The sequence below is a fragment of the Scheffersomyces amazonensis genome (assembly GCF_036850825.1).
Source record: "Scheffersomyces amazonensis strain UFMG-HMD-26.3 chromosome Unknown RJT21scaffold_2, whole genome shotgun sequence".
Classification (NCBI taxonomy): domain Eukaryota; kingdom Fungi; phylum Ascomycota; class Pichiomycetes; order Serinales; family Debaryomycetaceae; genus Scheffersomyces; species Scheffersomyces amazonensis.
The window spans coordinates 446,807-459,047 of record NW_027042742.1 but is presented as its reverse complement, the minus strand read 5'-3'; the positions used below and the strand labels follow the sequence as shown (position 1 = coordinate 459,047).

Below are 12,241 nucleotides of genomic sequence, written 5' to 3'. Positions count from 1 at the left end.
CAGCCCTCGGTTTCGTCCTGCCACGACAATAAACTCCCAAGTCGGAAAATTCACCACTGGGAAATCACTAAGCTTAATATAATTCATATAAATTACGCCATTGAATTGTTATTAAGTCCAAAATTGTATAGTTTGGACAATTATAATTTATTACTTATTACTTATTAATTGTTAGTTATTAATTGTTACTTATTAATTGTTTAGTAAATATATAAAAGTATAATAATTTCAATACAATTATCATGACTGGGGAAGAAGATAAGAAACCTCACTTTGATGCATCAGGAGCTCATCAAATAGAAGATAAAACTGCTACTGCTATTTTAAGAAGGAAAAAGAAGGATAATGCATTAGTTGTTGATGATGCTGTTAATGATGATAATTCTGTTCTTACAATGTCATCTAATACTATGGAATTATTACAATTATTTCGTGGTGATACTGTATTAGTTAAAGGTAAAAAGAGAAAAGATACTGTATTAATTGTTTTGGCTGATGATGATATGGATGATGGAATTGTTAGAATTAACAGATGTGTTCGTAATAATTTAAGAGTAAGATTAGGTGATATTGTTACAGTTCATCCTTGTCCTGATATTAAATTTGCTAATAGAATATCTGTATTACCAATTGCTGATACTGTTGAAGGTATTACAGGTTCATTATTTGATCTTTATTTAAAACCTTATTTTGTTGAAGCTTATAGACCTGTAAGAAAAGGTGATTTATTTACTGTTAGAGGTGGTATGAGACAAGTTGAATTTAAAGTAGTTGAAGTTGATCCTGAAGAAATTGCCATTGTTGCTCAAGATACAATTATTCATTGTGAAGGTGATCCAATTAATCGTGAAGATGAAGAAAATAATTTAAATGATGTTGGTTATGATGATATTGGAGGTTGTAAAAAACAAATGGCTCAAATTAGAGAATTAGTTGAATTACCTTTAAGACATCCTCAATTATTTAAATCAATTGGTATAAAACCTCCTAAGGGGATTTTAATGTATGGACCTCCTGGTACTGGTAAAACTATTATGGCAAGAGCTGTTGCTAATGAAACTGGAGCTTTCTTCTTTTTAATAAATGGTCCTGAAATTATGTCAAAAATGGCTGGTGAATCAGAATCTAATTTAAGAAAAGCTTTTGAAGAAGCTGAAAAGAATTCTCCTTCAATTATTTTTATTGATGAAATTGATTCTATTGCTCCAAAGAGAGATAAAACTAATGGTGAAGTTGAAAGAAGAGTTGTTTCTCAATTATTAACTCTTATGGATGGTATGAAAGCTAGATCAAATGTTGTTGTTATTGCTGCTACTAATCGACCAAATTCTATTGATCCAGCTTTAAGAAGATTTGGTAGATTTGATAGAGAAGTTGATATTGGTGTACCAGATGCTGAAGGTCGTTTAGAAATTTTAAGAATTCATACTAAAAATATGAAATTAGCTAATGATGTAGATTTAGAATCAATTGCTTCAGAAACTCATGGTTTTGTTGGTGCTGATGTTGCATCTTTATGTTCAGAAGCTGCCATGCAACAAATTCGTGAAAAGATGGATCTCATAGATTTAGAAGAAGATACTATTGATGCTGAAGTTTTAAATTCTTTAGGAGTTACTATGGATAATTTTAAATTTGCTCTTGGTAATTCAAATCCAAGTGCTTTACGTGAAACTGTGGTTGAAAATGTTAATGTTACTTGGGATGATATTGGTGGTTTAGATGCTATTAAGAATGAATTAAAGGAAACTGTTGAATATCCTGTTTTACATCCAGATCAATATCAAAAGTTTGGTTTGGCACCAACCAAGGGTGTATTATTCTTTGGTCCACCAGGTACTGGTAAAACTCTTTTAGCTAAAGCTGTTGCCACTGAAGTTTCTGCTAATTTTATTTCTGTTAAAGGTCCAGAATTATTAAGTATGTGGTATGGTGAATCTGAATCAAATATTCGTGATATTTTTGATAAAGCAAGAGCTGCTGCTCCGACTGTTGTATTTTTAGATGAATTAGATTCTATTGCTAAAGCAAGAGGTGGATCTCATGGTGAAGGTGGTGCCTCTGATAGAGTTGTTAATCAATTATTAACTGAAATGGATGGTATGAATGCTAAAAAGAATGTTTTTGTAATTGGTGCAACCAATAGACCAGATCAAATTGATCCAGCTTTATTAAGACCAGGTAGATTAGATCAATTAATTTATGTTCCATTACCTGATGAACCAGCAAGATTATCTATTTTACAAGCTCAATTAAGAAATACTCCATTAGAGCCAGGTTTAGATTTGAAAGAAATTGCTAAGATTACTCATGGATTTTCCGGTGCTGATTTATCTTATATTGTTCAAAGATCAGCTAAATTTGCTATTAAAGATTCTATTGAAGCTCAAATCAGATTAGATAAACAAAGAGCTACTAAAGAAGAAGAAACTAGTAAAGTTAAAGAAGAAGATGTTGATATGACTGCTACAAAAGAAGTTGAAGTTGAAGGTGAAGGTGAAGCAGAAGAAGAAGAAGATCCAGTACCATATATTACTAGAGCTCATTTTGAAGAAGCTATGAAGACTGCTAAACGTTCAGTTTCTGATTCTGAATTACGTCGTTATGATGCTTATGCTCAACAATTACAAGCTTCAAGAGGTCAATTTGCTAATTTTAGATTCTCTGAAGATCAAGAAGGTGCTGCCAATGGTGAAGGAGCTTCTGGAAATACAGGAGCTTCATTTGGTCGTGAAGAAGAAGAAGATGATTTATACAGTTAGTTTAATCAATCAACCAAACAAACTAAATCATTAAGTAAAATAAATCCCGCGTCATCTCATTAGTTTCATTAGTTTAGTTTAGTTTAGCTTAGCTATCTCAATTCTCACTATTATTAATTATTTTTGTTTATTCCTCTACTGATCCAATAAAAAGAATATCTGCTAATAATATTATTACCGGCTAAATTTGGGGGTTGCGCTTTCCCCCCCTTCGCTTGCTCTGCGGCTCAGAAAATTTTTTAGGGAGACTAGTGCCTATTTTAATTTTTACAAAAGTCTTAACATACTTTAACATAACTCACCAGTACTGTTGTACTAATACTAATATTAATACTAATACAAATGCTGTTAGATCGGATTTAAGTCCTACATCTACATCTTATACCTGATACCATCTACCATATAAATTCTATTGTGTTCCATACCATTTTGTATTGGTTCATATACTGTTTATTGATTTCAATACCCACAACAACAAATATCCTGATTGTATATATATAGCTGAAAAGCACTACTACTAATAATATTAATATCATAAATCCGTGTATATACCGTATTATCATATTGTTATAGTACCTTATTATCATATTATCAAAAATATTCAAAAATATTCAAAAATATTCAAAAGTATTCTTTAATAGATTCAGACATTTCTCAAATTAATTATTATCATAATACCCATCATAATACCCAAAACTATCAATATGAAACATTTTGCTAATAGTGGTTTATTTATACTAACTCCTGTATTCCTAATTGCCAGTGACTTTGTAGTCACTAATTTCTCCAAGGCTGGGCCTAAAAAGATTGTTGCTGCTAATAAGACTAGTTTAAATAATAGTATAAATCCTAATGCTTATAGATCATCATGGATTCAAGAGCATTTCTATAATGGAAACAACGGAAGCGATAAGTAATCATTGCAATTTGTTTTTGTAACTTATTACTTGCAGTTATCACATCTATTTCATAATCCGATCATCATAAAAGTCATTCTCATTCATTATATATTCATATTCATAAATATTATGAATTCATCATTATTCATTCATTATTAAAGTCATTCATTCACTCATTCATTTGTTCATATTCTATCATTCCTTTTGGTGTTTAAATCAATCCTTTTGTTTCATATTAGTGTCTTTTATTTCTATTTAGCTGTTATTTGGTGCTTTATTTTATTTTGTAGTATTCCGTTGGTACGGATTTGCTTCTCTAGTTATTGTATTTTACTAGTAAATACTTTTTACATTAAATTGAATATAAGACATTTGTCTACTATATGTACATTTTTCATATTATTCATCTCTATCAATACTAACGGGATTTAATAGTTTTATGGTTATATGTCCTTGCACGTGACCCGTACATCCTGTATACAGCCCTTATTTCCATTCAAGTTATTTTTATTGGCTGAAATTTTTCGGTTCGAGAGTACGGGAAAATTTTGAAAGTAAATAAAACAGTTAAATAAGTGAATTATATCTATAATAATTATTGTAGTTATTCTTCATATCTCATATTTAATATAATATAAATATCAACACAATCACATAAAATTCCCATCGTGATGTTGAGAAGAGTAGGAAATAACAATAGTCGTTTAATACAACAATCTTTTAAAAGATTTAACTCATCACACAATCATCATGAAGCACCACAGAAGACAGTAGAAATAAATATTACAAAGATATTTGGGATTGCTGCTGCTGCAGGTGCCCTTTTAGTATACAAGAATCAACAAACAACAGATAAACCATTATTTGCTACTAAATTATATAATGATCAAGCTGAAGGTGTACGTGAAAACTTGAGAAATGAAAATTATTTAAAAAGATATAAAACTTCCTTTATTCAAGGATTTATTAGAGATAAAGGTGGTATAGGTCAAAGACAACATAGAAGAATTGCCGATTCAACAATTCATTCAACCAATTTAATTCCAACTCATTCACCATTTAGTAATCAATTAGGTAACCAATTTGGTGCTGGTATAAAAACTGATAAATTAGGTCCAAGAAAGGAAAGAATTAGAATTTTTGCTCCAATTGATACCACTAAAGATTAGAATCAATTCATTATTACTTAGGTTCACTAGTGTACCATAAATAAGAATAAGTTATCAAGTTAGATTCATAGCATGCGTACGAATCATCAAGCGATTCCCACAGAACAATTAGAAAATTAAACGATTAGTACGAACATAACTTTCATTTTCAACATTTGCATTATATTGAATGAATTATAGTCAATTGTTCTATAATTCTTCAAATATCATATTTTTTCATCAATATTATTATTATTATTATTATTATTATCTCATACTTTTTATGCTTCTCTTTTGTACTCTTTTACTCCAGGTATAGGGTAAATATACAGTAATACACTTTCTAATTAGCAAGATTCGTCCAGCTCCCTGTAGTCATATACTAATAACTTTAGTTCAAGTTATCGGATATACAAGCCGAAGTGGAGTACTTGTATGCAGTGCCTGGTTTTTGAACTCGGAAGAGTACTCCAATTGTTTGAACCAATTGTGAAAAATATAACTTCTACTACAGGGGTATACAAGAATGCTTAGAGGTCTTTTAACTCCAACTAATTCAAGATTACTCAAACCAATTGTCACTACTCCTGTCAGGCTCTTTTCATCAACTTTAAAAAAAATGTCTCAAGAATATACCGTTATTATTTATGATAAACCCGGAACTGATAGAACTAAAGTTAGACCAATTCACTTACAAGATCTTGTTGGAACTGTTAATGCCGGTGTTGTAATTGCTGGTGGTGCACTTTTCACTGATGAAACTAAAACTAAATTTGTTGGTAGTACTTTACAAATTGCTGCTAACAGTAAAGAAGAAGTTATTGAAGCTTTAAAACAAGATGTCTATTACAGAGAAGGAATTTGGGATATCGATAGTGCACTTATTTACCCCAGTGGAATGGCTGTCCGTTTACCAAAGAAGTTAGCTGGAACTAGAGAAGAACTTTTTAATTAACAATTAAAGAGTTCACTTTAAAGTGAATATTTAATTATGTAAATGTACTATTCTGCAGTATAATTAAATCATAATTGCATTTTAGAGGATTTATTCATCAATTTGATGGAAAATTTGTAGATTGTAAATAGACACATCAAATTAGTCATGCTAGGTACATAACTAATGAGCCATAATCACTCGCTTGGACCTTGAACTAAGGCTTTTAATTTACTATTATTAGATAAATAAATTCCGTTCACAACGGACATACCGTAATTACGAATGCTCCGAAATACCAAAGAGTTTACTTCCTCGGCATAACCTTTTTAAAGGTTAAACGGTTTTAGGCTTGAGATATCGAGATTCAAAGGATTGACACTACTCATACAATCAGGAAACTAGTTACTCTATGGAGAAAATAAGGTCAGTGCGGCGTGCATACAGGATAGAAATGCTCATTATGAATTTTTATGGGGTGACGAAATAGAATTAGTTGACCTTTACCCCAGAAATATTTCATGACGTACTAAGGTTACAGCAAAGCGTAATGAAATTTGCGTTAATGTTCACGTTTAATGTTACAAGTTTAAAATTTTAAATACTTGCTAGTGATGATGTTACTGTAGAAAGTACCACGGGTGTAAACCTGTGTATCCGGATCTTTGCGAAACTCATCAGTTATTGAAACAGTAATACCTCTACATTTTAATATTTAAACCTTCTTATTATAATCGGGATAGTGAAGAAATGCTCCAAGTATGCCGGTGGCAGCCGACAATGCCTAATAATACTCACTATTTAATGATTCGGCAATGGAAAGAAAGATGGTTAATAAAAATTGAAAGTTATCCGAAAAGGCGCATTTTTCACTTTTTTAGTTGCGTGTTTTTGGAACCTACCACTAAAAAATAATTCATTGGTAGTACGTATTTTTTGCAATTATGAATGATAGACATTGAAGTATCCATTCACTTTGATCATGTTTACCGAAACTTGATTTTTTAATTATGTCATATAAAATGTTCTGGATTAGACATGTCTAATAATTTTCACTCATCTTCGGATAATCTGAATTTAAATAATTCAATCAAATTAACTCAATTAACTTAATTATTATTACTACTATTATTTTTATGAATAATATAATATAGTTTAATCAACAATAACTGTTATTCACTAAAAATGTCCTTTAATTTCTCGCCGGCTCAGTACGACGGAAAGACGGTTCCTCCCTCTACGGGTATGGATCCTAATGAAAACGAATATCCTTATGAAGGGGTTACTCCCTTAGTTGAAGAAGAAATTAGAAATTTGGCTAGAACTTTAACTCATTCTTCTGTTGCAGATAAAGCTCCATTAGAAGAGGAAGAAGATAAAGATTTCAATGACTTGGAATTAAACTTAACTTTATCACGTCAATTAACTCATTTCTCTCAAATCCCAGGTCAAGTTCCAATGCTTGAAGATGATCAAGCCTATGTCGATCCAAGATTAAATCCCCACGATGATGACTTTGATTATAAATTCTGGATTAAAAATATGCAAAAGTTGATCCTTAGCGATTTAGATTATTATAAGCCAACAACTTTAGGGGTGGCTTACAAAAATTTAAAGTGTTATGGGAGAGCTTCAAAATATGATTATCAAAGTAATGTTCTTAATGTACCTTACAAATTCTTATACAAGCTTTTTAGAAGAGTCGCTCCCGAATCATTATTCAGTGATGAATTTGATATATTAAAGCCAATGGATGGATTATGTAAACCAGGGTCATTAACGGTTGTACTTGGAAGACCAGCAGCTGGTTGTACAACTTTATTAAAAACATTATCCTCACATACTTACGGATTCCATGTTGACAAGGAATCTGTAATTAGATACAATTCATTAACCCCAAGTCAAATTGCTAATCATTACAGAGGTGATGTTGTTTATTGTGCCGAAACTGAACAACATTTCCCAAATTTGACTGTTTTCCAAACTTTAGAGTTAGCTGCATTATTAAGAACTCCAGAAAATCTTCCTGAAGGTGTATCAAGAGAAGCTTATGCAAAGCATTTAACTGAAGTATATATGGCCACTTATGGTTTAAGTCATACTAGAAATACAAAAGTTGGTAATGAATATATTACTGGTGTCAGTGGAGGTGAAAGAAAGAGAGTCTCTATTGCTGAGGTAGCATTAAGTCAAGCCTTTGTACAATGTTGGGATAATTCTACTAGAGGTTTAGATGCTGCTACTGCATTAGAATTCCTTAGAGCTTTAAGAACTTCAGCTGATATTACTGGTACTACACCAATCATTGCTATTTATCAATGTTCTCAAGATGCTTATGACTTATTTGATAATGTGAGTCTTTTATATGAAGGTTATCAAATATATTTTGGTAAAGCCAATAAGGCTAAACAATTCTTTTTAGATATGGGATATGAATGTCCTGCAAGACAAACTTCTGCTGATTTTTTGACTTCATTGACCAATCCTGCTGAAAGAATTGTTCAAAAAGGGTTTGAAAGTAAAGTTCCAAGAACAGCCGAAGAATTTTATGAATATTGGCAAAATTCACCAGAAAGAGCTCAATTAGTCAATGATATTGATGCTTATATCGAACATCATACCGGCAATAATTACCATGATAGCTTTAAAGAATCGCATATTGCAAGACAAAGTAAACATACTAATCCAAAATCATCTTATACTGTATCATTCTGGATGCAAGTAAAATATATTACCTATAGAAATTACTTAAGAACAATTGCATCTCCTACTGTATTCATTTTCCATATTTGTGCAAATATTGGTATGGCATTAATTATTTCATCAATTTTCTATAATTTGCAGCCAACGACTGGATCATTCTACTATAGAAGTGCTGCTATGTTCTTTGCCATTTTGTTTAATGCATTCTCTTGTATTGTTGAAATCTTTCTGCTTTATGAAGCTAGACCAATTGTTGAAAAGCATAAAACATATGCATTATACCATCCATCAGCTGATGCTCTAGCTTCTATTATTATGGAAATGCTGTCAAAAATCATTATTGCCATTGGTTTTAACTGTGTTTACTATTTCATGGTCAATTTCAGAAGAGAGCCAGGAAGATTCTTCTTCTATCTATTAATCAACTTTGCTTCTACACTTTCCATGTCCCATCTTTTTAGAACCATTGGGGCTGCAACAAAGACTTTATCAGAATCAATGACTCCATCGACTTTATTGTTACTTGCGTTTATGATTTTTACAGGTTTCGTTATTCCAACTCCAAAGATGTTGGGTTGGTGTAGATGGATTAATTATATTGATCCAGTCGCTTATACATTCGAAGCTTTAATGGCCAATGAATTTCATGATAGAGAATTTGCTTGTGCTCAATTTGTTCCATCCGGTGGTAACTATCCTGATACTCCTGACAATAGAATATGTTCTGTAGTTGGTGCTGAATTGGGTCTGAATTATGTTAATGGTGACAGATATATCAATATTTCCTTTGAATATTATTACAGTCATAGATGGAGAAATTTCGGAATTATTGTTGCATTTATTGTATTCTTCTTATTTACTTACATTATATTATGTGAATATAATAAAGGAGCCATGCAAAAGGGTGAAATCTTAATCTTCCAAGAACGTGCTTTAAGGAAGAAGAAAAGAGCTATGCATGATCAAGAATCGGGAACTGTTGAAAAGGTTCTTAAAGGATCTTCGTCTGCTTCATCAGGTGAAACTAGAACTTTTAGTAAATTCTTAGAAAATCATGAAACTTTCCATTGGAGAGATTTAACTTACAGAATCAAGATAAAGAATGAAGATAGAGTTATTTTAAACCATGTCAATGGATGGGTTAAACCTGGAGAATTAACTGCATTAATGGGTTGTAGTGGTGCTGGTAAAACCACATTATTGAATGCTCTTTCCGATAGATTAACTGTTGGTGTCATTACTGATGGAGTTAGAATGGTTAATGGTAGACCATTAGATAATTCATTCCAAAGATCTATTGGATACGTTCAACAACAAGATTTACATTTGGATATTTCTACAGTTCGTGAAGCTTTAAGATTCTCTGCTTACTTGAGACAACCAAAATCAGTTTCAAAAGAGGAAAAGAATGAATATGTGGAATCGATTATTGAATTGTTAGATATGCAAACTTACGCTGATGCTGTTGTTGGGGTAGCTGGTGAAGGATTAAATGTAGAACAAAGAAAGAGATTAACAATTGGGGTCGAATTAGTAGCCAAACCAAAGTTATTATTATTCTTGGATGAACCTACATCTGGTTTAGATTCTCAAACTGCTTGGTCGATTTGTAAATTAATTAGAAAGCTTGCTGATCATGGTCAGTCAATTCTTTGTACAATTCATCAACCATCTGCTATTTTGCTACAAGAATTTGATCGTTTATTGTTTTTACAAAAAGGTGGTCAAACTGTTTATTTTGGTAAATTGGGTAAGGATTGTCAGACTTTAATTGATTACTTTGAAAGAGTTAGTCCTCTTAAATGTCCTCCAGATGCAAATCCAGCTGAATGGATGTTAGAAGTTATTGGTGCTGCTCCTGGTTCTCATGCTGATAAAGATTATTTTGAAGTATGGAAGAGTTCTCCCGAATATGCTGCAATGATTGAAGAATTGGACAATAAAGAAAGAGAATTAGTTAAACTTCCCGTAGATGAAGATCCTGAAAGATTTAATACTTTTGCAAGGTCTATATGGTACCAATATGTATTGGTTAGTAAGAGAGTTTTCCAACAATATTGGCGTACACCTTCTTTCACTTATTCTAAGATTTTATTAGCAGCTTTAGCAGCATTATTTAATGGGTTTAGTTTCTTCAAAGCAGACAGATCACTTCAAGGTTTACAAAATCAAATGTTCCTGGTTTTCTGTTTCTTCTTCGTTTTAGCTACATTGATTCAACAGTATTTACCACATTTCGTTGCTCAAAGAAGTTTATATGAAGTTAGAGAACGTCCTTCAAGAACTTTTAGTTGGTTAGCATTTATTTGCGCCCAAATTACTGGAGAAATCCCTTGGAATATATTAGCCGGTACTTTGGCATTCTTCTGTTGGTATTATCCCGTTGGATTATATAGTAATGCTGTTCCAACTGATACTGTTCATCAACGTGGAGCATTGATGTGGCTTAATTGTATCTTATTCTTTATCTACACTGGTACGTTAGCTCAATTATGTGTATCATTTGTTGAGATTGAAAGAAATGCTGCAAATATTTCAGTTGTTCTTTTCAATATGTGTTTAAATTTCTGTGGTGTTTTAGTTCCAAAGAGATCATTAGCTAGATTCTGGTTATTTATGTATAGATTTAATCCTGTTACATATTTGGTTGGTGCCTTTTTAGGAGTTGGTTTAGCTAATTCAGATGTTACTTGTGCTCCAACAGAAATTTTAGAATTTAAGCCAGTTACAGGAATGACTTGTGGTCAATTTATGGATCCATATATTCAAGCTGCTGGTGGTTATTTACTTGATTCTTCTGCTACAGATATGTGTCAATTCTGTTCAATGAAGAGTACTAATGTATTCCTTAAAAGTATTGATATTTACTACAGTGAAACAGGTAGAAATATTGGTGTCTTTGTTGGATTTATTTGCTTTAATATTATATTTACAATATTATTCTACTATATGGCAAGAGTACCAAAGACTAGTAGACAAAAACATCAGAAATGAGTTTATAGTACTTTATGATTTCTTTTTTAATGATTTATACTTCTTTTGTTAGACTAAAAATTTGATCTTAGTATCAATTTAATTATATACTGCATTTTAATACAAAATAATTTTAATATAATATAATATTAGTATTTAATTAAAACAATAAAACATAAAACATATACTTTATAAATTTTAAAATATAGTGAAATTATTTCAATATATATAAACTAAAAAACCGTATTATTTGGGTATTACAAGTAAAGGACGTCTAACCGTTTAAATCTGTAGTTAATAAATACACCAAAACTCCATTAATAACCAACACTAATTAAATAGTCTGCCAATTTTTCAACAATAGTTGTAGCTTCACCAGCTTGTATACCAGCTGGATAATGAGCAATTAAAATAGCTTGCTTAGATCTAACAGCAATAATACCTTCACCTTCATGTTTACCATATATAGATCTATCATCCGCTCTCAATAAAAAATATTTTTGAGATTGAACATGTAAACCATGAGCTTGTAAATTACTTGGATCATCAAAACCTCTAGCAATTTCAGAAATTTCATTAGCTTGTAATTGAAAACCTGATGATTGAGCCCATAATGAATCACCAGCTCTAGAATATAATGCTGCTTTATCAAGTTTTCCAGTAGCAACTAAGTTGTCAGTATATGCTTGCCAAGACATGATGATATTTACTTATCAATTGATAATAATTAGAATATAATTCAAGCTTTATCGCTTTAATAGTGGTCCAATACTAACTTGGTAATTCAACGACTTCCTTTAATTTATTTCCTCACTGTGGGAT

The 12,241-nt window shown here is 31.4% G+C and overlaps 5 protein-coding genes across 5 annotated transcripts; 4 read left to right on the top strand and 1 right to left on the bottom strand. All coding sequences in view use genetic code 12, as the record gives it.

Annotated features, from left to right (window-relative positions):
* Nucleotides 1-242: 242 nt before the first annotated feature.
* On the top strand, nucleotides 243-2,762 carry CDC48 (AAA family ATPase; the record flags this gene model as incomplete). Its single annotated transcript, XM_064885310.1, has 1 exon — nucleotides 243-2,762. One exon carries the CDS (start codon nucleotides 243-245, stop codon nucleotides 2,760-2,762), a length of 2,520 nt encoding a protein of 839 aa, XP_064739163.1.
* Nucleotides 2,763-4,204: 1,442 nt separating this feature from the next.
* On the top strand, nucleotides 4,205-5,145 carry RJT21DRAFT_118438 (uncharacterized protein). The gene has a single exon (XM_064881037.1). The coding sequence runs from the start codon at nucleotides 4,333-4,335 to the stop codon at nucleotides 4,828-4,830; it is 498 nt and encodes a 165-aa protein (XP_064739162.1). The 5' UTR covers nucleotides 4,205-4,332; the 3' UTR covers nucleotides 4,831-5,145.
* Nucleotides 5,146-5,335: 190 nt separating this feature from the next.
* On the top strand, nucleotides 5,336-5,764 carry OFR1 (Ofr1p; the record flags this gene model as incomplete). The annotated part of the gene is made up of 1 exon (XM_064883599.1): nucleotides 5,336-5,764. The coding sequence occupies one exon, from the start codon at nucleotides 5,336-5,338 to the stop codon at nucleotides 5,762-5,764; it is 429 nt and encodes a 142-aa protein (XP_064739161.1).
* Nucleotides 5,765-6,988: 1,224 nt separating this feature from the next.
* Nucleotides 6,989-11,440, top strand: CDR4 (Cdr4p; the record flags this gene model as incomplete). Its single annotated transcript, XM_064885303.1, has 1 exon — nucleotides 6,989-11,440. The coding sequence occupies one exon, from the start codon at nucleotides 6,989-6,991 to the stop codon at nucleotides 11,438-11,440; it is 4,452 nt and encodes a 1,483-aa protein (XP_064739160.1).
* Nucleotides 11,441-11,536: 96 nt separating this feature from the next.
* On the bottom strand, nucleotides 11,537-12,185 carry PFY1 (profilin). The gene has a single exon (XM_064881036.1). The coding sequence runs from the start codon at nucleotides 12,115-12,117 to the stop codon at nucleotides 11,737-11,739; it is 381 nt and encodes a 126-aa protein (XP_064739159.1). The 5' UTR covers nucleotides 12,118-12,185; the 3' UTR covers nucleotides 11,537-11,736.
* Between the last annotated feature and the right edge of the window lie 56 nt (nucleotides 12,186-12,241).